The sequence below is a fragment of the Miniopterus schreibersii genome (assembly GCF_964146895.1).
Source record: "Miniopterus schreibersii genome assembly, chromosome: 16".
In the NCBI taxonomy this organism is placed as follows: Eukaryota; Metazoa; Chordata; class Mammalia; order Chiroptera; family Miniopteridae; genus Miniopterus; species Miniopterus schreibersii.
In genome coordinates, this window is record NC_138116.1 from 21,752,382 (window position 1) to 21,779,450 (window position 27,069).

General features: G+C 52.2%; 1 protein-coding gene across 1 annotated transcript; it reads right to left on the minus strand.

The window, feature by feature from the left end:
- Positions 1–3,340: 3,340 nt before the first annotated feature.
- On the minus strand, positions 3,341–25,731 carry TNS4 (tensin 4). The gene is made up of 13 exons (XM_081162372.1): positions 25,400–25,731; positions 21,320–21,852; positions 14,664–15,087; positions 13,146–13,570; positions 10,727–10,813; positions 10,296–10,421; positions 9,066–9,158; positions 8,893–8,970; positions 7,799–7,870; positions 6,755–6,923; positions 6,001–6,069; positions 5,726–5,752; positions 3,341–4,979 (listed from the first exon to the last, which is right to left on the minus strand). Exons 2-13 carry the CDS (start codon positions 21,756–21,758, stop codon positions 4,838–4,840), a joined length of 2,151 nt encoding a protein of 716 aa, XP_081018498.1. The 5' UTR covers positions 21,759–21,852; positions 25,400–25,731; the 3' UTR covers positions 3,341–4,837.
- Between the last annotated feature and the right edge of the window lie 1,338 nt (positions 25,732–27,069).

Sequence of the window (27,069 nt, forward strand, 5' to 3'; positions counted from 1 at the left end):
GAGTAGCCTCCCAAATCTTCTCCAGCTCACCCATTTCACAGATGGGAAACTGAGGCCCAGATGAGTCTGTGACTTGCTTGCCTGAAGGCATAAAGAAGCTGATGGTAGAAGCAGATTAGAACTCAGGGCAATGTTCTTTTTGTACCATCTCCTAGTGGGCCCAAGGGGGAGGTCTTTGGGCACCCAAATGGAATGGGACTCTTCAGGCACCAGAAAGTAGAAACTAAGAAATAAGGGCTATCATTCGGGAGGGAAGAAGGAGGACCTGATGGAAGATTCCGGGTGAAAGATGAGGAAGGAAAATGGGCCACCTTCCAGGCAAGAAGGGAGAGGGGTGATTTTGTTAGCACCCTGAGCAGCCTGAGGTAGGGGACCAGGGTGGGGTGCGAGACCTAATCCCTGATGGGAGAAGAGGGGTTTGGCAGAGACACCAGAAGGAGGGTCAGAGAACCCTATCCTTGTGTACATGGAGGAGGCGGGGGATTGGATTTGATGACCTCTGGTTTAATAAGCTTCAGATGTCATCATTATTATCATCACCACAGGTTTGGGTCCAGATTGCTTGGGTTCAAATCTCACTCTACCACTTATTATGGTTGGAACCTGGGAAACTGACTTATTCACCAAATCCACAGTTCCACATTCATCAAATGAGGATAAATAACGGTACTTACATAGCGTTATCAAGATTAAATGAAGTAATATATGGCAAAGCTTCTAACAAATGCTTACTGCAGGCCTGATGTGTGCCAGGCACTGTTTTAGGTGCTGGGGGTTCAGTGGTGAATAAGATGAGCTGTTTTCCTCACGGAGCTCCTGTTCCAGCCTCATGGTACTTGGCATCTGCCTTAGGTGTTCAGTGAAAGATTGACAGGAGTGCTATCTTTTGCGTAACAAGCATTTGTGCATGTAGGCCACAAAGTGAATTCGTGTCCAGTGTGTCTTTAGGCTTCCCATAACCTTATTTTATTTTTTATTTACTGATTTGAGAGAGAGAGAAACATTGATTTGCTGTCCCACTTATTTTTGCACTCATTGGTTGATTATTTTATGTGCCCTGACCAGGGGTCAAACCCGCAACCTTGGCGTATCAGGAGCAATGCTCTAACCGACTGAGCTATCAGGCCAGAGCCTATAACCTTAATTTTATGGGGTGGGTATTGCAACTGGGAAAATCAAGGCTCAATGTTCAGGAGAGTGATTTGCCCTTAAATCATGCAGCTAGTCAATGGCACAAGGACCTGCTACCCAGATCTGCCTGACTACCTAGGCTTCTCATTCCTGATGCAGAAGACAGAAGTTGTGTGTGTGTGTGTGTGTGTGTGTGTGTTCATGCGTGCACATGTGCACAGGTGGGAGTGAGGTGAACTAGATATATGTTCCATCTCAGTGTTCACTGGGTGTCAAATCTGATGCTGTGGAAGAGAGAACATCTTTCTGGGGCACATGCAGGCCTCTCCCCAACCTCTTGGCCAACCTGAGTTTACCTTATTCACTGTTCACATAGCTGGTGAATGAATGAATGAGCAAGTGAGTGACACTCTCGCTTCTCCTCCCCCTCCTCATTCTCTCTCTCTGTTTCCTTCCCCCTGGCTTGTCTCCTTTCTCCAGAGGCCTGCTGCAAGCCAAGCTCCACTTGCCCTCCTTGGCAAGATTCAGCTGGAGAGAGGTAAAGGCTGAGCCGCCTTCCAGAAAACAGCCAGTCCCTGGCTGGCTCCAAGGGCCCAGAGTCAGGAAGAAAGTCTGCTTGCTGGGGCAGAGGGCCCAGCCTGGCCAGCACTGGGGGACTGTCAGGGTGAGAGCATGCCTGGAGCAGGAGGAAGGGTGCTATGGATTGAACTGTGCCCTCCCAAATTCACATGTTGAAGCCCTAACCCCCAGTGGGACTGTGCTTGGAGATAGGACTTTTAAGAGGTAATTAGGATAACCTAGGTCCTAAGGTGGGTTCCTAATCTGATAGGATTGGTAGGTTTATAAGAAGAAGAGAAAAATCTCTCTCTCCAGGAAACACACTGAGGAAATGCCATGTGAACAGTGAGAAGGTGGCTGTCTGCAAGCCAAGAAGAGAGCTCTCACCAACACCCAACGATGCTGGCTTCTCAGGCTCCAGAACTGTGAGAAAATAAGTATTTGTGGTTTAAGCCACCTAGTTTATGGTATTTTGTTATGGTGGCCTGAGTAGATTAATAATATAAGAGGGAATGGGGGTTCCTGGTCCTGCTCTTTCCCACATGGTCCTTCCAAATTCAGACCCAGGCCAGATCAAGTAGGCTCCTGCCCCAGCCTGTCTTGGGATAAGAGCCCCTCTTCTTAGGCTCTTTTCCCTTTCTTGGCCTGAACTACAAGTGCTCACAGCTTTCTCTTCCCATCACACTTCTCCCCAACCCTGTGTCCTGCCCCCACAGTCATATTTCTAAAGCACAAGTCTATTTGCTTACTCCTTGGCTGAAAAGCCTCTGATGTCTCCTCATTACCTTCCTACAGGATGAAGTCCAAGCAGGTTACCATGACTGTGCACTGTGCGACCTGCACAACTGTACACAGTGGTGCGAAGTCCAGCATCATTCATTCACTGAACTAGTATTCATTCCCTAGACATTCTCAGTTTAGCACCCAAGGCTCTCGATGAGGCAGCTCCTGCCTCTATCCTCTGCTTCCTTTCTCACCTACTCCTTTGGGTGCCATGTACTTTAGCCACAATAAGCATCATACCTTTTCATACCTGTGTGCTTCACACACAAGTTCATCTACCTGCTTATCTGAGAAGGCTGAGACAGTAGAGTGGGCACAGATTTGGAATTCTCTTTCTCTGTCATTTCCTAGCTAGGTGAATGTGGGCAAGTTAACCATGTGAATCTCAGTTTTCTAATGTGTAAAATGGGATTAAGCAAATATGATGTGTCTCACATTGTACTTAGTATATAGGACCCCCTAATAAAAGTTGATTTCTTCCCTTCTTTGCGTGCTGAACTCCTATTCATCTTTGAAGACTCAACTGAGATGTTGTCTACTTGGTAACATTACCCTCATTCCTTCCAAATGGGTAAAGTCTGTTTTCCCTGTTTCTCCCCCTCCTGCCCTGGGACACAGGGGAAATGTCAACTCTCTGTCTTCCTGGCGGAGTGGTAGGAAAGAGATGTGGGAGACACAACACGGTCTGGGCGATGGCTTATGAAGTGGAAGCCAGTGGAGACTGTACTGCTGTGGCCAGGGATGTGGGAGTGTGGCATATGTGGTCTCCTCTAAGACACAGCCACCACCTGCCAGCTCAGGTCCCCTTCTCTGTTCAGGTCTCCATCTCTGAGGGTACAGTACCGAATGCCTCAGAATCAACTGTTTTGCAAAAACAGACATTTTATTTTCTGTGATGGGAGATACACAGGCACCCATGGGTATATGGAGGGCTCTCTGCCAGACCCCAAGTTGTGACCTTGAGAACTTGGGCACTGTGACCTTGAGGAACTTTTCTAGCATTCTGCAGTCTCTGGGGGTAGGGCAGTGCCTGACCACAGGCTGGGTAGGCTGGTCTCAGGTGGTCCTGCCAACCCAGGGCAACTTCAGTCTGGTTTGGTTTCCTGGGTTGAAATCATAACCTGTCAGGCCCAACTCTGGCCAAAGATAATGATGCTTTGGCAAGGCCCTCAGCTGGGAGGGGGCAGGTACTCGTTCCTCATAGAACAAAAGTGGGCTTCTTCTCTGGGTTTCCCTTTCCACCCTCATGGTATGGTTTCCTTAGGCCCCCAGGCCTGCTAGAAAAACTATCCCAGCTTCTGGAGGATTGGGTGGGGGTGGGGGTGGGGGCAGTAAAGAACGTGAAGCTTCTCCAAGACTCTTGGAGTGGCTGCTTGGTTTGCGTTCTTGACTCTCTGCTGCCCCTGTGTGGCTGTAGGGCTAGTTGATGTCACACCACTGTACAGGGCTGTGTGTGTGTGTGTGTGTGTGTGTTGGGAGGCAGGAGGACTCAGAACGACTGGAGCTGAGGCAGAACTAGAGAGAGCTGACCCTTGCGTCTGCTTTGGAGAGCAGGGAACTCATTGTCCCCATGACAGGTGTGGGTTACATGAGCAACACTAGAGCAGCTGTGACACCAGCAGGGGGACACTTGCTTACCAAAAAATTAAAAGAAAAGATGGGACTTTGACATTCATTTGCAATGGAGGGGATTAGACATCAAGAACGTGGGGACAGCTGGGTTGGCTCTGACCCTGGGAGCAAGTTCCCCCTTGCTAAGCTGCTCCAACATTGGCCACTTGGCCTGAAGAATCCAGGGCAAGGGATTCAGCCTTGTCCTGGGATAGCTGCCCGAGAAGCCTTTAGGGAAGTGGGGAAAGGAACAGATATGGAGGGAAAGAGAGTCAGTCCATCCCTCCCTTGATCCTGACTCTGGCCAGGGCCGCTCAGTCCGACCCAGCACCGGCTGTTTGCTGTGAAACAGGGTCACAGGTCTCTAGTTCAGGTTGCTGTGTCAGTAGTGTCCAGGCTGATGGAGTCAGGTGTCCTCAGAGGCTGTTTTCATGTGGGGTCCTCAGATGTGAGTGTGCTTCAGAATCACAGGGAGCTTGTTCAGATGCCCACCAAAGTCTGAGAAGAACAGCTGATCCTGTCTTTGGGCCTCCTTTCATGGATGAGGAAACTGAGGCCCGGGGGTGGTGGTTGTGTCTGGATGAAGGGCACTGATGAAAGTCATAGTGGGTTCAAGAGTTTCAACTTAGTACCATTCTCCTTCAGTTCAATACGTTGGTCCAGCAGTGTGGCTACAGCTGCTTGTTCAGGAGGCAGAGGGGATTTCTGAGCAAGTCCCTTGGGATATCTGGGAACATATGCAGGGAGATCCTCCCTACATCCGTTCTGCATCCTGCAGCAGAGCACCCACCAGGTTGATGACCTGCGAAGCTGGCTGGACTGTGTCATACTCCGCAAAGAGGTGGCACACATTCTCCTGTGAGTTGGTCTGGCTCTTGGCCACAAACCCAAAGATCCTGGTGGGAGAAGGCAGCCTAAGTGAGGAGGGGGGGACCCAGGGAGGCACCAGGCCGGGAGGGGGGAACTCATCCCACAGTGTTCCTCCCTGCTCCTTCCCTAGCCAAGTGGCCCAGGTACCTCATTACTGTGGGAGCTATCTGGGAGGGGGTGTATGTGTCTCCCCTGTCAGCCTGGGAGACCCTTGAGTTCAAGACCTGGGTTTTTCTCATTTTGAAATTGAGCTCCTTGGGGACAGGACCTGTGTATTCCCCATCAGAGTGGAGAGGGCAAGGATATGTCTTGGTCATCAGATGGGAACCTTCCTACAGATTAAGGCTCCCTGAGGTTAGAGCCTGTGCCTCCTCTATCAGACTGGAGGTTCCTGAGGGCCAGGGCCTGTGCTGCCCCCATCAAAACCATGGGCTCCTGCCTGGCCGGTGTGGCTCAGTGGTTGAGCATCGACCTATGATCCAGGAGATTGTGGTTCGATTCCCAGTCAGGGCTCAGTCCCCAGCAGGGGGCATGCAAGAGGCAGACAACCAATGATTCTCTCATCATTGATGCTTCTATCTCTCTCTCCCTCTCGTTTCCTCTCTCTGAAATAAATGAAGATATATTAGAAAAAAATTTTTAAAAATTAAAAACCCCACAAAAACTATGGGCTCCCTCTTTCTCTAATTCCCTCCCCATGTTGGGTTGGGGGCTCTGCCTCGGGGAGATCTGTTATGGGGACTGACTGAGCAGACAGACAGGAAGGCCTTACCAGGAGGGCTTGCAGTACTTCTGCCACCTGTGGGAAGGAACACGGTAGTAGTGAGTACTGAGGCTTTGCTTCATGCCACGGACTCCAGCTGAGCAGGGAGAAGGGTCAGCTGTGTCCCCACCCCCACCATACCCCACCTTCCCCTCCTTCTGTTGCTCTTGGCCCCTGAGGTTCACGGGATCTTTCTGGGATCTCAATCCCAGAGCCAGAAGGAAACTTCAGGGGGCAGCCAGGCCCTGAATGGCCTTCTTCAGTTGGCCCAACCTTGAACTTACTTCCGTTGCTCGGGGTCCATGCCACAGAAACGGAGGGTGGTGAGGGGATAATGGCGCCGGAAAAATACCCTGGGAAGAGGCCGGAGAGAAGGGGAACTGGTAAGAGCCTATCCCAGGGTCATGTCTGCCTCCATCATCTCTAGCTCACTGTCCTCCAAGAAGCCTCCCAGTTGGACCCCTTATAGCCTGCGGTCACCTTTCCCACCGCTGGGCCCTGGGACACATGTCTGTACTTCTCTCCTTTTGTGGAGTGCTTCTGCCACGTGTCTGCCCTACATATTGGGGTTCTCTAGCCCCTTCCTGCTCCCTGCCCACCATGTTATTTAACTCTTTGAGGATAGAAATTACATCTTGGTGGTCATCTTTGTTTCCCCAGCCCAGGACCAGGTCCTGCTAGGCTGTAAATCTCTAAGCCCAGGGAAGGAGGGACCACACCCCACTGAGTCTCAGTGGTCAGTCAGAGTCTGGCTGGTGGATGTTCTATCGGTGGATGCAGACTTAGTCAATGACCAACGAATGCTGGCTGGCTCCATCTCCATCAGTCACAGCGAAAGGGGACTTTGGTGACAGGGGGTCATTGGAGTGAGGTTCAATGAAGGCAGATAACTTGCCCAGAGTCACTCAGCATGTCACTGACCCCACTGGGTCCAGGACACTGAATTCTGCCTTCATCATTGATCTAAAACCACCTTGGCCATCCCCTCCAGCTCATCCTGCCCAGCCCTGCAGCCCCAGGGTAAGGGAAGTCCCTTACTTCCTCTGGACGTCAGTTAGGGTGATGCCCTGCTCGGTGACTTTAAAGTGGACCACGGTGGGTGTGGGGAGGATGTCCCTCTCCAAGATAGTTGAGATGGCCTTCTGCACAGCCAGGACTCCGGTCAGGGTCTCCACACTCACAGAACTCAGGTACAGGACGTGGCAGCCTGTGGGATGCAGATACTGCATTGGGGCCCTGTCAGGATCCATGGGATGGGTAGAGGTCACCCAGGCCCTGGTCCTTCCTCTGCCCAGAGCCAGGGGACAGGGTGGCCTTTTTTTTTTTCAGAAATCCAGTAGGGCTCCTCTTTGAGCCACCAGGCAAACAGACAGAGACTTTGTGGGTGACTTTAATTTGAGGCCAACCCCAGAGGACTTTGGGATCATCTGTTGCTTTGCATTGCCCTAGCCCCTGGCCCTCCAGGTGGGGGCAGTGGAGGGGGAAGGGAGGGGAACGTTGTCCTGTGTGTTGGGGCATCCAGGCAGACCTTCCTTCTGTCCAGACCCATGTCTGGTGCTGCCTCCGCCCCCACCTGCCCTTGGAACCCTGGTTTATTGTTGAGAGAAGGGAGAGAAGACAGGAATGGGGAGGGGACCATTGTGCTCAGGGGCACAGAATAGGAGTTGTCACTCAGACAAGTGCTGACCTGTGAATGGCCTCTGGATGTGAGGAGGAGGGACCTTTCCCCTGTGGAAACCCCCAGGACCTCACAGAGGATTGCAGACCCAGAGACCACCTCCAGAACAGATACTGTAGATCCAAAGAGACCCCAGAATGTCCACATGCGCCTATGTGTGTGGAGGATGGGGTGTGAGCCTGCCAACCCCCTTCTTCGGCTGCCCCTCTTTCCCTTGGCCCACTCCCTGCAGCCTCTCATCTCCTGGTTTACAGGGAGGGGGAGGAATGTGGCACCTTGTTAAAGGTGAAGAAATAAAGCTGTGATGGGAAACACGTGTGGACATGCGTATGTGCGTGCGTGCAGGGCTGGGAAGTGCCCTCGGGGGGTACAGCCAAGTCTGGAGCCTCCCACGCACCACTCACCCGCAGATTTCTTCTGGCAGGAGGCCCGGCTGTCTGTAGAGGGGTCTGAGGCTCCGTCTCCGCCTCCCAGTTCTGAGCCAAAGTAAAGAAACAGGCCCGGAGGGGCGGAGGGTGGAGTGAATGGACCCCTCTCATAAGAACAGGCCTCATTAATCCCTTTGAACATCTCCACCTCCGCCCATGCCTTCAGGAAGTGACTGGGCTGAGAAACCAGGTGTGATTACCGTAATCAGGGAAACCGAGCCACTTTGAGCTCCCCAGCGCCCAGCTTGCAAGCCTTTGATCCCTCCTCCCCCCTCTCACTCCTCCAGCCCCTGGACAGCTGCAGTGACCTGGTCCTCAGAGGCCCCTGACTCCCTCACTTCTTCCGATCCACACCAACCCCAGGCCTTTCTTTGCTGAAAGTAGGGAGAGTGTTGCCATCATTCCACCAGAGGCTCCCCTGTCCTTGCTTCCTCTCCCAGAAGGCCCCTCACTGCTCCCCCTGCACACCCCAGATGACTGGCTCCATCAGGGGTGGGGCTGGGCTGTAAACTCTGGAGGGCACTTCCTGATCTGGGCTTGAGGCCTGCCTCTGTGTGCCTTTGGGTGAGTAACCTAATGCCTCCAACCCTACTTTTCTTATCTATTAAATGGGGTAAAGGCAACATCACTTCACAGGGTTGTAGTGAGGTATAAATGAATGAGGGAGTGCCCAATAAATGTTAGACCAGGAAGAAATAAACCAAACCTCCCCAAATCAGCTAATTTATGCTCCCCCTCTCAAAGAAGGTTACTATTTATCAAACATCCACTCTGTGGCAGGCATTGCACTAAGAGCCTTGCCTGAGTTGTCTCATTTTATCCCCACACCAGTTCGATAGGTAGGTATGATAACGGTTGTCCCCATTTCACAGATGATGAAACTGAGGCTCAGAGGGATAAACATTCTCAAATTCTCATAGCTAGGAAGCGGAGATGTTGACGGACCATAGGGCATGCACCTTTAACCATGACACTAAAATAATCCATAAATAAGGTGAGCCTAAGAGCCTTTCCAGTGAGAACAAATAGACCCGGTACCCAGATGTTGCCTCCTTGGGGCCCAGACCCACCTTTCTGCGGGATGGTGAGTTTGCAGGGCAGGGCCAGGGCCATGATGGAATGCTGGCACACAAAGGCAGAGAGGCTCCCTGCAAGGAAACAGGCGGCCCTGCGTGAGAAGGCCTTCTCCGGACCGCCATCCCCGCCCAGGATGGCTGGGCTCACCCAGGGCCTGTGGGCTCACCAAAGTAGGGCTCCTCATCTGCTCCTTTGAGATGCACCCCTTTGGCAGAAGACTCAATGAGGAAGTGGCGGATGAAGTCACTGCTGTCCTCTCCTGGACAAAGAAAGAAGAAAGCATGTAGGTGGATGGGAGTTCCAGAGCCCCGTGTTAGCCACTCCTGACCCGCCTCCTCAGGGTCCATCCAGAGGTCAGTTATCCATCCTTTTGCCTCTGGGATGCTGGTAGGAATCCTATCTCTGAGGCCTCCCACAAAGGAGGTGCCAACAGTCCCTTCAGCAGACCGTTCTGTTGGTCTTAAGATCCCTTGGGGATGCTTTCCTATGACAGTTTAGATCAAATCTCAACACTTTAGCCTGGTTGCTCTCTCCCCCTCCCAACCTCCTCCCACGCACTATTACTGTCCTCCAGGTGGTCCCTGCGGGAGTCAAGCTGGCCCTGGAGGGTGAACAATGCTCTCTGCTCTTTCTCCACCAGCCCACAGCTTCCCCCTCTCTTTGGGCCCATTGGCAAGGCTTCTTTGATAACCAATGCACCCCAGGGGGCACCTTCTTATTTAGATCTAGAGGCACAGGGTAGAGACATCCCATTGGATTTTCACCCTTGGGTTTTCACTCTATCACTTACTTGCTCTGGGGGTCATCTGCTAACTCTCAGTGCCTTGGTTACCTCATCTGTTTGTTGTACGAGAGCCACAATCATGGGTTTAGGGAGGGGCTGTGACCCAGGTACCTCATACTGTAGTGACCTGTTTTTAATCTCTTTCCCCAGTGAGGTCTCCTGGTGCCTCCACAGTGCCTGGGGCAGGGTGGATGCCCCATCGATGTGTGCTGCGTGTGCAAAACCATGGGAAAGCGTGTGATAAGCTGTCACACCCATGTTTTTACAGTAGGTCCCCTCGAGATAAATCCGGTCTGGAGGGAGGTGGGCACCCATAAGAGAGCAGCCTGGAGAGGGGCTGGACTTGCCTCCCCCTCTTGCCACCATGAGATTAAGCGGGGAATCTGGGGACTCGGGGAGGTGGAGGCAGCTCAGACTTGCTGTGAAAGGAGCTTCTCACAGAGCCTCGATGCTGGAGGGCAGCTGGGACGATGCTGAGGTGGACCCTCCTCCAGGAGTCATTGTGGGCCTGGCCCACGGTCACCCTGCAAGCTAGCAGAGCTGGGACTAGAACCCACCACACCCCATTGCCTCCGAAAGGCCTTGAGTGAGGACAGAGAGAGGGGCGCCTACCTGGTCGGTTCTCGGCCGACGCGGGGGCCTCCTGCACCCTCAAGGCAAGGCCGAAGGAGCCTCGGTATGAAGAGCTGTCCCTCACGACGAAAGCCCCCGGCTCCTCCTTCCTCAGCAGCTCAATTGCTGGAACGATCCTTGGGTCAGAGACTGTTACTGCCCCACCTGGACAGCCTCTGTCCCCATAGGGTCATCATAGAGCAGATGTTACAGAATCACCTTTTGTTCCCAGGAAGTCCTTTCTATTGTCTAACCTCCCCCATCGCTGCTGCAGGCCCTATTTCCTTGGGCCATGAGGTCTGCAGGACACCACCCTTCCCTGGACCTGCCACTTGCCATTCCCTCCTCTGCCATGACCCAGGGCTCCGACCACAGGACCCAGACCTGATTCCTGAGTCACTTGTCCCCTGAAACACTGTGTTTTCTTTTACCTTGTTCTCGGGTGATGCTTGGCTTAAACCAGTACTTAGAGGTGTCCATCACAAATTTCATGGTGGGCTGCATGTCCCTGGTGGGACCTGGAGACAACAGAGAAGGGGAACCCTGTAGGCTGGACAAGGAGGAGCTGGGAGACCCTCCCCCATCCCCTGCCCAGTGGTCCCATTCAACCCACCCTCTCCTATCCCAATCCCATTGCATCTCCAACTGCCTAAAGAGGCAAAATCCAACAGAAGAATTTTGGGGCTTGGTGCATTTATGATTTAGGAGTCTTCCCTTGTATCCTTGGAAAAATCAAAAACAGATAAAAACCTCAGTTTAATGAGAAACAGTTTCTCAAATCTAGTGTTGCCTTCTGGCGACTGAAGTAAGGGATAAATAAGGGATTCTGAGATGCATCATTTGTTTTATTTCACACTCTCCTCCCCCTTAATAATCCTACACGTTCTTTAGGGATATATTCAGGGGAGAGAAAATGAAAGAAGAGGTAAAAGAAAGGAAAACAGCAGATCTGGGCAGACAAACATGTGCTCAGAGGTCAGGAGATGGGATTCCTGACTGACTTGGGACAACTGTTTTGCTCCTAAAGCCCAGAGGGGACTGAGGGAACCAAAAAACTTCTGACAGTATATTATGCTCCAATAGCTTGTGAAGTTACAATGAATTTTGCTGTGAGAATATTTTGCAGAATCTGATAAGATCCCAGGGTATAATTAGTGATATCCTCGGGCATCACCAAACCAGGATGGGACTATCACCACACTAAGTAAATGCACTCTTTGAGATGCCAAAATACCCGTTGTCAGGGTCCCTAAGGCAGAGAGCAATGGTTCTTAATTTCAGCATTTTGAAAAGGTGTGTTGTGGCTGGTTGAGAGTAACTCACAAAAACTGTATTAAAATCTGCAAATGATTTGTCCTAGGAAAAGGGTCAGAGCAGATTCAGGGGCACATGTGTCGTGTCATTTCTTTTGCTGGCATTGACATGGCTTCGTGAGTGTGACAGAGCAGCCCATGAGTTAGCATTTCATCCCCCCTCCACCCCCGTGGATCTTGATAGTCATCCTATGGCTGAGGGAGGGCTGAGAAACAAGCCCTGGGAAGGAGATGGCAGAGCGAGGAGGGACAGTGTCCTTGGGGCTTGGCAGGGGGCTCTGCTTGTGGGAGAGGAGCACCTGGGGGTGCTAAGGCTTAGCCTTTGTTTGCTGCTTTGGGTTGTGGTTGGTTTGGCTCTTTTGGACGCCTGCAGTCACGGACTCCGGGAAGGAGGGTGTTCGCTGGTTTGTGGTTTTAGCTGTCTGAACTGAAATGCATTGTCTCTGTTGTCCTGTTCTCCCCCTCTGTCTGCGCGTCATACACCAACGTCAGAGTTACGACTGACTGACTCTCCCTCTCCCTCTCACCAGTTAGTCATCAAGTCTGCTGCTTCCATATCCTGAGGGTCTCCTGGCTCTGCCCCCTCTCCTCCACCCCCTGCCCTGCCCTGGTTCAGGCTCCGTTTAGGCTTGCCTGGACCACTTCATGATAAAAACTCACACAGAACCAAGTAGAAACTGCTCTCCCTGCCCAGCCAGGCCTTGTAGATCACCTGCCTCACAGCTGCCAGAGTGACCTATTGACGTGAGCCTCTGACCCAATCACTGTGCTGTTTGAGACACTCTGATATCAGGTCTCCTGTTGCCTAAGAGTAAAATCTACTCTTTAGCTTGGTGTTCAAGGCCTTTTACAATCTGGCCCCAAATTACTCTCCATGACCTCAGCCTGACAATCCAGTCATTTCCTAAACATGCCATGTGCTCCACACCTTCATGACTGTGGACTCTGTTCCCTCTGCTGGGGATGCCCTTCCTCCCCCCCGCTCTGGCCACGGAACTTCTGATCTACATTCCAGTTCCAGCGAAGATTTCACTTCCTCTGAGGGGCCTTCCCAGTTCTCCAGACTAAAGGGATCACTCTTCCCCTCTGTGGCCCATAAAACTTAGAACATTTCTTTACCCTGTGTTTACCCTACTGTATAGTTATCCTTGGTCTTGGCCTCTCTTTCTAGACTGTTTTCACCTCTATGTCCCCACCACCTGGCACAGTACTTGGCACACAGTAGGTAATCAATGTGTTGACTGGCCATTGAAGAAACCACTGGTACTTTGTCTGTTCTCCTACCAGGGGTGGGGAACTTTTTTTCTGTCAAGGGCCATTTGGATATTTCTAATATCATTAGAGGGCCATACAAAATTATCAACTTAAAAATTAGCCTGTTTTATTTGGTCAAACATTTAATTAACTCACCCCTAATGTGATGGCTGGAACTGCTTCTCTTTGGTGAGGCCTTGGCAGGGCCAGACCAAATGATTTCGCGGGCAGGATACGGCCTAGACCAACCTTACAGTGCTTGAGGTATTGGCTTACAACATACCCTCTGGGGATGCGGTGGGAGAGGCATCTGGCAGGGTCTGGCTGTGACTCCTGGTGGCTGGACAAGGGTTGCTGGCAGAAGCAGCTCCAGGTCGAACAAAATCCTGGTGTCCTGGTGTTCGCTGGGGTGAGGGAGACCCTGGTTCTGGGCAGCCATTGATCAGCACGATGGGTATGTCTACCATGGAGTTGGCGATGGATGGGGGACAGCTGCTGGCATGCTCCTTGGCCAGTGGTGGAGAACAGGTTGCTCTGGGCTGGCCCATGCTTGGGGTGATATTGCTGGGGACCTGGTTGTCACTGGCTCTCGTACACAGGGACGCTGGGCCAAGGCTGTGGAGGCTGGAGGAAGAGCTGGCAGGGCTTTCCAAGGACCTAGAAGAAGACTGATGGCTGGAGATGCTGGAGCGGAGGAGGGATTGGCTGCTACAAGGGGAGAGAGCACCAGATGGGCAAAGTGTTAAGGTGTTGAGGTGGACACTCAGGGGCCAGAGCCAGGCTCTGTCATTTAGTGACCTGGGTGTCTATGGCTTTGGTCAAATAAAATACTGCAGAATCCATTCCCTATTGCCCAGAGCAAAGGCATGCCTACCTGATCCCCAAGAGGCACTGACGGATATAGAAATGTCCCTCCACTGTAGAGTCTTTGGTCAATTAAAGTAGCTGAATGGGCTGACCCGCCACAGGTCATATTTAGGCTGGATGGATTCCCTCTGCTTTCCCACCAAGGCAGGTCTGACTGAGCTGTCACACTAGCCTCTCCATCACCCCATCACCCCCAGGAGCCCTGCACACAGGCTGCACCTGGGCTGGACCACAGCCACTCTAAAGCAGAGGGAATTCCCTGGCAGGAGTAGGAGGAGGCCAGCTCTGCAGGCAGCCAGGCCTCTCCCTGATCAGAGGCCCATGCCAGTGGGCATGGCTGTGGGATCCCAGTCTCCTTGCCAGGGGCTGCCTTGGCACAGTGGCTTTGGATTGGTGCGGGGTCCAGAGGTCCAGTGGCTTGGTCTTCGTGGGCAGGATGGGTGTGTGTGCAGCTCTACTGTGAGGCCTGCAGAGAACTGCCCTGGGCGAGTGTAAATAACGCCAGGCAGGTTTTGCCAGCAACACAGAGGAAGGAGGTTCTTCTTTCCTGAGTGGTTCATCCCAGGGCTCCCAAGTCTATTTACATCTCTTTTTTAAGGTTTAAAAAAACAACCCTTCCTCAAGATGGGTTGTATGAGGGCTGGAAAGGATTAAAGTGGGCCTAATTAATACAACGGTTCTGTTCCCAAAAGGTAGCTACAAGTCAAGATTTTTGTATATTGCATCATACTCTAAATGGAAGGCTTGAGATCCAAATGGCTGTGATGGCATAGAAGAGAGCATCTTTTCTTTTATTTTTGGTGCACGCCCAGATTTTGCTCAGACAGAGCAGGCTGCCTTTCTACGATTTTAGTGTGTGTGTGTGTGTGTGTGTGTGTGTGTGTGTGTGTGAGGTGTGGAGGTGATGTCAGAAGCTATGGTGGGAGTGACCTACCTTCCAAACACGTAGCTGACATCAGTCGCTGGGCTGGCTGACACCACGGAGACCTGGCTTCCCCGCTGTGTGGCTGGGCCTCCCAGCCCCTTTTCCAAGCCTGGAGAAGCCACCAGTGGGGAACCAAAGCCATGGGGGCCCGAGGTCTTGCTCCTTGTGCAAGGGATGAAGATGCTGGGTGAGGGCGGGGGATGAGAGGATGGAGCCCCGGCTGGGGGAGGAGGGCGCTGGTGCCCAACGCCTTGGCTCCCAGAGAAGATGAGGCTTTCGCTGCTGCTCCGAGTCTCTCGGGGGACGTCTCTGGAAAGGAGGAGGCCGCCATTGCGTGGGGAGCCAAAAGGCGGGGTGACTGATGGGCTGGAGCAGTGCTGGGGGCCATCGTGACACCTTGATGTGGTGGAGGTCACCTCGATGTACTTTATATCTTTGGAGATAGAAGCAGAGCATTGGTGAAACCCGGGAGCCTGGACTCATAGGACAGGAATGCTGAAAGGGTCCTGAAGACCACTGGTCCCCCTCTTTTATACAGACAAGAAAACTGAGGCTCAGAGAGGAGAAACTCACTGGAATCAGAATTAGCACCTAGCTCTACCTTCAGGGCCCAGGGCCAAAGTCCCTGTCTATGTGACATCTTCCCTTGGGTAAGGAGATGCAGCAGAATGAACGCAGGCCTTGGAGTCAGACAAACCTGGGTTTCAGATCTGGCTCTGCCACTTACTATCTGAGTGGCTTGACCAGATGACTTCATCACCTAGAGGCTCAGTTTCCACACCTGGAAAATGGGGTGACTATGCCAAGCCTCTTGATGCTATAGTAAGGATGAATGAAATGAAATGAATGTAAGGGGCTCAGCACCACACCTGGCAGATAGTAAGCCCTTAAAAATTGGGCACATAGTAAGCCCTTTGTGTATTCCCCACTCTCTAGGCTGAAAAGATTGCTTAACAGAGTGTGCCAGTCATCTCTTCTGATGCCTCTATTACTCAGGGTGTGTGAAGGCTGTTTCTATGTCTGTACCTATAGCGAAGGCTTGGCTGCACCCTGGAATCACCTAGGGAGCATTTAAAAGTCCTAACGCCCAAATTCCACCCTGCGCCAATTAAACCAGCATTTCTGGGGTGGGCTCAGGCCTCAGGTTGTTTGTTTAGTTCCCCAGGAGATTCCAGTGTGAATCAAACATCATCACTGTGGTCCCGGCCGGCAGCACACTACCGCTGGAGCTGGTCTGACTTGCAGAATCTCAGGCTCCCCCCAGGTCTGTTGGGTCAGAATCTGCAATTTTAGCAAGAACCTGGGGATCTGGGTCCACCTTAGAGTGTGAGAACTCTGCTTTAGAGCAGGAGCCCGCTGAGGACAGGGCTTGAGGCATTGCTGAGCTGTGGAGCTCCCTGGCCTGGCCGTGCTGGTAGCTTGTGTACAGTGACTGGTTATCAAACTTGGCCCAGGCTGCTGACTCACTGCAAAGCTCTTTCCTTGCCCCAGTGGGGGCACCCAGGACTCTTGTCCCCAGACCATGTTCCTCCCTGGAGTGGGGTGCCCTGTTGTTCTCCCCATGGTAAAGATGGACACCCCTCTTCCTGGCCTAGGGGAGGGGAGCTGACCCCCGTGCTGTTCCAGCAAAGGTGGAAGGTGGAGGTTACTGAGCTACTCGTTTCTGCAGGGCTGTGCGTCCTGCATCTGGCTTCCCGGGATGGAAACTGGGGCAGAGTCAGCAGGAAACTGCACCCTCAGCTCCTGTCTTCAGGCCTCCCACCCATTAGGGCTCTGGCACATGCACCTCGCCTGCTGTGACTATGGAGTCCCTGCCTGCCCCAGCCCGCTCTGGGGTAGGGCTTCTGGCTCTGCTCACCATTACTGCCTCTGTCTGAGCCTGCTTGGGCCAGGGTTGGGGTGTAGGATTGCATCAGATGAGGGGGGCTGGCAGGCTGACCTGGGCTTGCTGCTCCAAGGGTGGAGGCACAGGCCTGGCTTTGTCATCAGACAAACCTGGGTGTGAGTCCTGGCTTTGCCACTTTCCCGCCAAGAGGCATCAAGTAACTTTCCTAACCCCTCTGAACCAGTTTCCTCATTTGCAAAGTGGGGATCTAAAACCAACCTCCCACGGTTGTGGTGAGGGTAAAATACACGGATGAATGGAGCCTGGAGTCTGGCCCATGGTGGGCTTCTAGGAGCATCTTCTACCTGTCTGCTTTTGGGGGCAGTGTTCGCCAGATAGCTAATACTCTGGCTAAGGTGTGGGTCCCACTGCTGAGGGCAAGAGGAGAATATTTGGCACAATGTACTGTGGGCTCTGAAAGAAATGAGGTCCTGGAATGGGGTGGATTCTTCTGGAAGGTTGGCAAACACAACTTGTATTTTTATAGGACTTTATAGCGTTTACACCCATAATCCTTTCAAGCTTCCCAACGGCCCTTACGCCCATTGCCAGCAGACACTGCTTTTATAGAGGAGGAAACTGAGGCTCAGAGAAATGTGGGAGTGGAGCTAACATTTATTGCGCAAGTTTTAATAAGAGCTGGTATTTATTAAGTGCTGAGTGCCAGCACTGTTACAAAACGTGTTACCTGTATTAGTTTATTCAGCCCTCATGATAACTCTATTGAAGTAGGAAATATTAATTCCATATAACAGATGAGAAATCAAGGCTCAGAAAGGTTAAGTGAGTTATCCAATGCCACATAGCCAGGGAGGAGAGGAACCTGCCTCTTGCTCCTGTGCTCTGATTGGGGGCCTCTTCCTGGAGGAGGGGTTCCTTGGGACCCTTTCCCAAGGCCTTACCTTTTGACAAGGTGCCTGGCTGCTTTGGGGAGGGTCTGTTGGTCTGAAGAAACTCTGGGCTGCTTCCTTACTGGGTCACCCAAATGCTTAGCAAAAGCCTCGCTGAGGGGTGAAGGAAGCAGCGGGGAGAGTGCTGGAGGAGTCATGGAGCTGTGAGTCACCTCCTGCTCTTGCCCTGAGGTGGATGTGGCTGGGGGAGGTGGAGGCCCCCACCCCATCACCTGGTGCAGTCACTGTTTACGGGCCCATGGGGCAAGTCCGAGCAGAGCTCAGTGGATGCAGGCACCAGCACCAGGCCGGGTGGGTGGGTGGGGTCACGTGGGTGGGGGGAGCAGAGACAATATTAGACACTTTTCATTTGGGATTGGCAAACAGCCTTGCCTGGCAGAAACGGCTGGAAAATGAAATGTGGGGGCCTGTTCCAAAGAGGGGGAGGGGTGGCAGAGAGGGTAAAGAAAGGATTATGGTGTTTGCTTCTAGGAGTCACATTCCCTGTGGAATGGGGACCCTCCCCCCCAGGGTAAGCCTGAAGGAAGGTAAGCAAGAGGCAGGGACAGGGAAGCTGGGGAGAGGTTTGGAGCACTGGGGAGGTGGGGCCTCTGAACAGATTTATTCTGGGAAGCTCTGGAGGGTGGGAAACTACTCCAAGGAAGGGAGAAAGACAAGGACTTGGACGCTGGAGCCCAGAAGCCTGGGCTTCGAGGCCTGACCTGGACCACTCGCTAGCTGTGTGACTGGGGCCATCCCTTCCCTCAGTGCTCTCCTCTGCGAAATGAAGTTATCACCGGTTCCTTCACAGGGTGGATGCTGGAATCATGCATTACCAAAATCTTTCTGTATACACAGGGTGGGACAAAAGGAGGTTTATAGTTGCTCCTACTTTTGCCCCAGCCTGTATTTAGGGGAGGGATCAACATAGGATTGCCGAAGTTTAATTTTTAATTTTGCCAAGTTAGGAAAGAGGAACAGTGAACATTGTCTAGCACCACAATTATAGAATGTCTTCCCTCCAACACCCCAAAGGTTGGAAAGATGAGAGTGCAAATGAAGGGGGGATCCTCTGCCTGGAATGCATGTGGCCTGACAAAAACTCACCACTGCCCTGGGCCAGGGAGAGCTTGCTTTGTCACCAGTAGTGGTGGTCTGAGGGGAAGGATTTGGGAGGACAAGATGCATGAGCAAAGTGCAGCTCAGCACAGTGATCGCACAGAAGAACTTTCTAACAGGGAGCTGAGGGGCCTGGGCCAAATCAGGAGGTGGTGAGCTCCCAGACATTGCAGGTATCCAAGTGCAGGTTGGAGGAGAGAATTTTTTTAAAAAATTTCATCAGAAGGGACTGGGACAAAGCTAAGCGGCTTCTTTAGGACTCTGACCACTGCTGCCTTCCTAACACCTGAGTCAGGTGGGCACATCCTCATAATGGCAGGTCGTGCCCAGGGCATCTGAGAATATAGACTATTACTGCCCATTGCCCCCTCAGAGGAAGGGCCCAGTTGTCAACATCCCAACCCCATACATGGGGATGCTCCCCAGAGACTGGTCTCACCCCCACTGGCCTTGAGTGTGTGGAACCCCTGCCTCGGGGCATGAACATTAAAGCCCAGGGCTTGCTCCTGCCAATGGTAATTAGGCCCAAACCACCTTCCCTGCAGAGGCATGCCCAGAACTGGCCTCAAGAAGCAGGAAGACTCTTGAGGGCTCGATGCAGTTCTTTTAACAGGCCTGGCAGGCAATCCTCGGTGGGAGGAATAGAAAGCAGGTCAGGAGCCCAGGCGCCGGAGGACCTGGGTGCTGGGCTCACTTTCACCCTAGAGCCTGAACCTGTCCTGGGGCTGGTTCTAAACACAACCCTGGTGTTTAATAAAGCAGCTACCACTTATAATGACTCATAAGGTGCCAGGATTTGTGATAAACACCCAACAAATGTTACTTCTTTTAAACCTTGCAACACCCTTTGAGGTAAGAACTCATTTATATTTTACAGATGAGGAATTAGAGACACAAAGAAGTGAAGTAAACAGCTTGTGTAAGGTTTGCCTGACTCTAGTGACTAGGCTAGATTGTCTCCTTACTCAAGTCTATCAACCTCAGTTTTCTCATCTGTAGAATGAACATGAAACAGTCATGTCCTGGGGGTGAGTTGGGAGCATTAAAGGTTCTACTATAAAGTGCTCAGCACAGTGCCTGGATGTAGTAAATGGATGAATTCTATCTCTAGTCCTAAGCACACCCCTTGACCCATGCTGATTGTTTAAATCCCTGGAAGCCTCAGTCTTCCAGCCTGTCCAATGGGGCTGCTGCTCCTTGACCTTCCTTTTCAAAGTATTCTTAAAACTCTTTGTTTGGGAAACTGAAGCCAGACATAGGGATTTCTAGATCGTCTAGGATTCAGTGGTGTACTGGAGGTGGCTTGTCCCAGCTCAGGAGAGCCGATTGTTACACTGTCAGGATTTTGTCCAGCTGTTTGCTAAACTCAGCCATTATTAAAAATTAAAGAATATAAAATTACAATGAAATAACTTGTGGAGAGCGGCTGAACCTGGAAGCTGGCTGGGGCTCGGACAGGAGCAAGGCTGTGCCCTGAAGACCCTGAGGGACCTTGTCCAGGGCAGAGGCAAAGCAGTGCCTGGATACGGGTCCCCCTGTCCATGGTGTAGGCTGACACGCTGGCTTGAGCAGAGCTCTGCTTGCGTGCAACGTGTCCTGCCAAAGGCTAGGAGATGCGATCAGCCAAACAACAGTCAGGTGCCAGCTTCCGTGTGCAGTGGGAGCAGCGTAAAACAATAGAAAACCCCCAAGATGTTGTTCTGGGTGCAGCAAACCAGTATGTTCTGAGCAAGCTTGCCAAGGGATTGTTTTTGTCCCTCTCAGCTACCTGCAGTTTCCTTGAAGAATTGTTACCTTGACATATATAATAAAGACGCTGAGCTTGCTTGGGGTCACTGTCTCTCCATCTGAGGGCAGTGTCCCACCTGGCCCCAGCTTTGACTGTCTTATATATCTCTGTGTATTTCTTAATCTCCTGTTGCTCCCTCTCAGGATCCCCCACTTCCCCGTGCAGGTTGCGGCAATAACTTATATTAAAAACAGAGGTAATAAATACTCAAAATTCATTACATCCCATTGATTTTGCTATGATCCGTACTCAAGATTATTTATCTCTGTTGTATTGGTCCAGTGTAAATACTACAGAATGGCCTGCTCCCGGGTATCTCTTTCTAATGCCTCATTCAGGGACATCACATCGGTAGCTTGACATTGGCCATGGTGGGAGAATGTACACTGTGGAAACTGCTAAATGCTTCTTACCAGGGCTCTCCCTCACCCCACCAGGGAGCCAGTTGTTAAACATTTACTAGCACACTACTGCTTAAACACAACAGGGTTACCACCCTGAACAGGCTGAAATCTGTGCCTCTCCCACCCCACTGCTTCCAGCTTGGGCCTCCCTAGAGTAATTCTCCCCTAAACAGTGACAGGGGGTGCAGATAGAAATCCTACAAAAATTTTAAGGGGCCAGGTTAGAACTCATGGAGAGACACCATAGAATAGGTTCAGGGACCCCACATTTATCGAGCTCTTTTGTAATGCGTGGAGTTATAGGAAATTATATATATATATATATCTTATTTAAATTCTCTGAAAAACCACATAAAACAAGTTTCCATCACTTTCCAAACTCAGGAGCCAAATAGAGTGGATAGTGAGGGAAACTTGTATTTAGCCTTTTAATATGGCAGAGGAAACAGGAAAATTGTTGAAGGCTGAATGTCATCTCCCCATGAGACATCGCCTCCTGCTCTGATTCTACAGAAATTCCTTCTTCATGAGGTCTGGCCCCTAAGCCCCGCTCCTGGCACTGTGCCCCTGGTCCTTACCCAAGGCTTCAGGCTCTTCTTTCTTTTTCCTCGAAATAGTGCTCTGGGTAGGCTCAGCCCACGGGTCACCAGTCCCTCGGGGGAGCAGCTGGAAGGTGGGATCCAGTTCCAGAATCATCTGGTTGAGGCTCTCCAGTGATAAGTCAATGTAGGCATCAAGTTCCTCCAGGGCCCCTGAGGTTTGCTCACCACGGGACCGTAGGAGGCAGTTGGCTTTGGCTCCAGCCTGTGGGGCCTGCTGGAGCCTGTTGGGGGGCTCCTTGCAGGGCATGGAGGCCATCAGGGCCTGGGTTCCCCAGCCCTCTGTAGTGTAGTAAGGACACTGGGGTGGCAGGTTAGGGTTGGGTGCTGGGTGCAGGACCCTCCTGGGCTCCTCACAGGAAGCCAAGCGGACTGCGTGGCCTCCTGCCAGCAGGGGGCTGGACATCACCTGTGACATGGTGGGGACAGTGACCCAGCGGTGTACCTCTGGCTTCCCACCAGCCTCACTTACGTCCCAGAGGTGTCACTTGCCAACCAGTAGCTCCCAGGATCTGAAAGAGGGCAAGGGTGGCAGCTGAGTAACTTTTGTAGATGAACCCCTGCCTCCTCCTCCCCGCCCCCCCAAAAACAAAGGCATTTATTTATTCATTCATTTAAAAGCATGGATGCTGGAGCCAGACTGCCTGGGTTTGCATCCTGGCTCCACCACTTACTAGCCGTATAACATTGGGCAGGCTAATTAACTTCTCTGTACCTCAGTTTCCTTATCTATAAAATGAGTTAATATTTGTAACATGCTGAGAATAGTGCCTGATGCATACTAAGCATTATGCAAGTTATTGTTAAATAAAATAACTTCAATAGAAGTGTATTAAATATCTACTATGTCCCAGCCTCATTTACTAAATAAATACTAGCTAATATTTACTGAGTAATTACTGTGTGCATAGGCACTGGTGTTTACACACAAAGTCTATTAAAATCCTCATAACAGCCCTCTGAGGTAAAACTATAATTACACCATATTACAATGTGAGAATGGAGACACAGAGAGGTAAGTGACTTGCCCAAGGGTGAGTGGCTGACCAGTGTCAGAGCAGGACTGGACCCCAGGCTGCCTGAGGTCAGAGCCCCTGCATTTAGCTGCTACTTCAAGTGGGCCAATGTGTAGAACAGACAAGTAAGCGGGTGAACAATCCTAAACAGTGTCACCAGGGAGGAGGGGAAGCAGAGGGGACTCTGTAGGCACTGGTGGGGAGGTCAGGGAGGGCTTCCTAGAAGAAGAAACATGTAAAGGGAGTTAAGAAGGAAAAGCAGGAGCTAGCTGGCCAGGCAGGTGGGGGTGAGGAGGCAGGTTCAGAAAGCTGACAGACAGGGGAGATGAGGAGACATCACCCGGGAAACAGGGAGAACTAGGACAGATGGAGGGAAAGATGGGGTGGGGGAGGCAGGCTGGGTTTGGTAGTGCTGTCTCAACCCTGAGGGCAAGGGGGAAGCTACAGAACAGTTTTGAGCTGGGGAGTGACATCATCAATGATATTCATTCCCTGGGGGCTCATCCAGGAAAGAGCTGTCTCAACTTCCTTGTTTTCCTTACTGTGGAAAGTTCTTCCTGTTGTCTAGCCTTAATATCACCTTAGTAATTTCTTACAGGTGGGGCTGGGCAGGAGGTAAACGGTTCTAGGACTGAGGCTGCCAAGAAAACTGTAAGAAGCTGGGACATGCTGGCCATGCTGTCACTGCACGCCCCGAGTCTCACTGCTTGACCAGCAATGCCCCAACTCTGCTTCACCCTTTTTCCAAGATGCTTTCATCACATCCTGCTTCAGAGTCAGACCCCCAGTGCTGGACAAGGTACTGAGACCAGCCTGGGGCAAATGAAATGAAGGCTCCTCAGGAGCCTGAGGATTCAGATTCAATTCCCAGCTCAGACAGTTCCTTAAGGTGAAATCTGACCCATAGTTTCCTTATCTGTGAGATGGGCGTAAGACTTCCTGCCCTGCACCCTCCTAGAGAGTGACGTGGAGCCAATGAGGTGCTGCTTGTGAAAGCAGTTGGACAAACACTACTCAGAAATACTACTCAGAAAGAAATACTACTCAGAAAGAAGTGCTACTCAGAAATAAGGGCTTGTCTAGAGTACAACAGCTTCATAAGAATAAATAATAACAGATCCCATTCATCAGGCATTCACCACGTGCCAGGAGTTGATCTGTGTGTGTCAATCCAAGGAAGTTCTGCACCCCTAGTACCAGCCCATTTTACAGGTGAAAATACTGAGACTCAGAGAGGTTAAGAAATCTGCATGGGCTGTACACCCAGAAAAGTGGTATAGCTGGGATTCAAACCCAGGCTGTGGGACTTTGGACTCTTAACTCCTTGTATCACATTATGTTCAAATGCAGAAGAACAGCTGAGGTCCAGAGAGGGGATGTGATTTGCCCAAGTCACACAGTAAGTTAATAAGAAAAGCCCAGCTCCTCTTCTCCACTACTCCTGTAGGCCCCTGCCAGACTTCTCTTTGGCCGGGTTCTGGAGGGGGTGGTGCATCCCAGGCTCCTGAAGCGTGTCTATAAATGGCAGTGGAAGGGAATTGCCTCTGAGCTCCTTTCTGGGGGCAGCTGAGGACAAGGAGCTGCGGCTTTTTCCTCACATGCTCCAAGAGGCCTGGGTTTGCTGGGGCAGGATCTCGGCTGCGGCAGCGTGCCCTGCAGGGTTTTTGTCTGGGCCCTGCAGAGGAGGCTGAGCTTATTGACTTTATGGAGTGGGAGTTCATAGGGGGCCTGGGTCTCCCCCCAGGATTAAGATGCAGAATGCCTGCAAACTGATTTGGAAACTGCTTTTGTGCCACCCTGGACAATGTCCTTTCCTCTTTAGACTTCAGTTGTCCCATCTATATAATAGGGCTATTATAATAACAGATATGTACTCAAACTTACTCATTTCATTTTCTCAGTGGTTCTGTGAGGAGGGTACTCTTACTGGGGGGCTAGAGAGGTTAAGGTATTTGCTTGCCCAATGTTATACAGCCCACAGAACCTGGTGGTGGGATTGGAGCTTGAATCTGGGTGGCGGAGGCTCCCACACCCTATGCCTCTTTATAGATTTAGGACCCCTTTCACCCCTTCTCCTGGGATTCTGGAGCCCAAGGGACAGGCCTGGGGGGATCTTCTTCAAACTCTTCTCACTTGTAACAGTCCCCGAGTCACCCTGGACCTCCCGAGCAGGGGCTGGGCTCACTCCTTTATTCCTGCACATTCTGCCCCAACCAGCGCACTTTGCTAGCTCTTTCTTTCCTGCTCTGAGGGGCAGAGGAGGGTCCCTGGGGCGCAGGACTGTGTGTGTGTAGGGGGTAGGGTGGAGGTGTATAGTGGGCAGGGAGGGCTCCAGCCAGCTCAGCCCTAAAGTTCCTCCCACCCATTCCCCCTTCAGATTTGGACTCAAATCTCTTTCTTTGTTCCCAAGGGCTCTGGAGGGGGGAGATCCTGCTACTTTGGCATATCTCCTCTTCTGCTTCATTGCCAACCTCTCCTCTCTCCTACAAACCCAGGTCAGCGAAGGGAGAGGGTGAAAGAGAGTGAAGTCTGAGTCTCCCCAAAAGCCCCTTGCCTCAATACCCCAACCCCCCTACTCAGCCCCCATCCTGGAAGAGTGGCTTCTAATTGTCCCATCTCCTCCACCCAGATCCAGGGACCACAGGGACCACAGGGACGACGAAGGCCATGGTCCCCACATCTGGAATTCTAGAAGCCTGGGGGGCCTAGCACCAGGGCTCAGGGCCAGGCCGGGAGGCAGGAGGCCTGGCTCTGTGCCCACTCCCTTCCCAAGTCTCTGTGACCTCGGGTAAACCTCTTCCCCTCCTTGCACCTTGGTTGCCATCTGTTCACTGAGGGTGCAGATTTGCTCCCTCAAAGCGCTAACCTCTGAGGTCCGTGGTCCTGAGACATCTCTGTCTCATCCACAGCCTCTTCCCCAGTTCTCTCCACCTTCACTCGGAGCCCGGGACCCCCAAGTGGAGAAGCAGAGGGCAAAGCGTTAACCAAGTCAGGGCTGGGAAGGTGCTGAGGCTCCCTCTCCCTAAAGAATAAAGGCACCTACCTGGTGTCCAGGGCAGACGGGCAGCTGCCTTCACTCCTGGCTCCTGGGATCAAGACAGCTCAGAGGCCAGGTGGGGAGTAAAGGGAGGCGCAATTCACCTCAGACTTAAGAGCACCCACTATCCTGCCCTCCCTCCTCCCCTCGGGGCCCTACACGTGGCCAACGGTTGGCAGGCTCCACCCTTCCCGCGCCTGGACGGCTCAGGTGGGGTTGGCCCCAGCACAGGGAAGGGAAGCACTGGGTGGCGGCCTGGCCTGGCCGGGCCTGAGGAGGGCTGCGGCTGGGTGTGTGAGAGGGGCTCCCAAACTCCCTGCTTGCCCTGCCCTCCCGCCCCTGCCTTGCCCCCACGTGCAGCACATGCCCAGGGGAGCCCTGCTTGGTTGGGCAGGGACTTGTTTAAGACCAAGGTGTGCTGGCTGTGGGCATTCCTTTCACCACGTGCCAGCCAGGGGAGGGACTTGGGTTGGCAGAGCTTGCAGAGAGCGAGGTCCTTGACCTTGGGAAAGCAGAATGCCCCGTGGGCAGGTAACCCTTCCCATAGCTCTGTCCCGTGTTATCTGGGTGGGTCACCCTGTGCAGCATGGGGTAGGGGTTCACTGGAATTAAGGCTGGGCAAAGGTCTTCTTTTCTTTTTTTTCTTCTTAATCTGGGAACAGGGCTTTTAACTCAAAGTGGGGAAGCTCTGAGTGTCTGGAGGGCTTTAAGGAGGGGCTTGGAGCTATGCTTCGCTTCATTCATTCACTCACGGCTGTCCCTTGGCATAGTTTGGTCTGGCCCCCGGGGTGAAAGTTCACATGGCAGGAAGTCTAAAAGTCTGGGCATTCCCTCTCCCTGGCTCCAACTCCCTCCCTGTCCTGTGCCAGGGTCCCAGAGTGCTGTGAGGGGCACCCAACTGGACAAGTTGGTCTGAATGAAGTGAGGGAGCCGGGAGTCTCCGGCTCAGGGACTCATGCTGATCCCAGCAGTGGCTAATCCCAGTACCCTGATTATGTGCAGTGGAAAGACTTCTGGCCTTAAAGTTTTTGATACCCTGTGGCTTCTAGGAGGCAGGGTGAAGCAGTGTCACCAGAGGCCAGTAAGCAAAGATGTGTAAAGTTGTGAACAGGTGCTCCTTCCTGATGGTGGCATTAGAACGTGGCTCTGTTTGTCCATGCAGCCCAGATGGAACATGGCTTGTTGAGCAGTTGTGTCTTTGAATAAAGAAAATGGTGTCCCTCCCTTGGGGTGGGTGCAGGTGCCAGGTGCGGTGCACTGCATGTAGTGGGGTTTGGAGAGACAGCTGCTGAGTTTCTTGGGTGGAAGGGGTAGGTTCCAGGGAGGCAAAGTGTGGGGCCAGGATTGTGGTGGTTTTGGTGTTAGCCCTGGCTGCCTCCCTGGGGCCTGGCACCCAGAACGATCTTGGCAGTAATTCTTTAGGGCGGGAGGAGGTTGGTGGTCCTTGGGCTTATGATCCTGTGTCTGAGGATTACAGTCTCTCTTGGCAGGTTTAGCTTTTTTGACTCACATTTGACCACTTCTTTTGCCCTAAGCTCATTCTAGGAACATTGATTCCAGCCTCAGCCACCTCACAGACTCTGCCTGCCTACCCCCTCCCTCCCTCCCTCCCCACCTCCCTCCCCACCTCCCTCCCCACCTCCCTCCCCACCTCCCTCCCCACCTCCCTCCCTTCC

Excerpts from the sequence above, each read along its gene's own strand:
- TNS4 (XM_081162372.1), bottom strand. The coding sequence starts at position 21,758 with ATGTCACAGGTGATGTCCAGCCCCCTGCTGGCAGGAGGCCACGCAGTC. Across the intron at positions 7,871-8,892 it reads ACTCACCATCCCGCAGAAAG|AACTGGGAGGCGGAGACGGA; the intron begins GTGGGTCTGGGC and ends ACTTTGGCTCAG. Across the intron at positions 6,070-6,754 it reads CTAACTGACGTCCAGAGGAA|GGTATTTTTCCGGCGCCATT; the intron begins GTAAGGGACTTC and ends GCCTCTTCCCAG.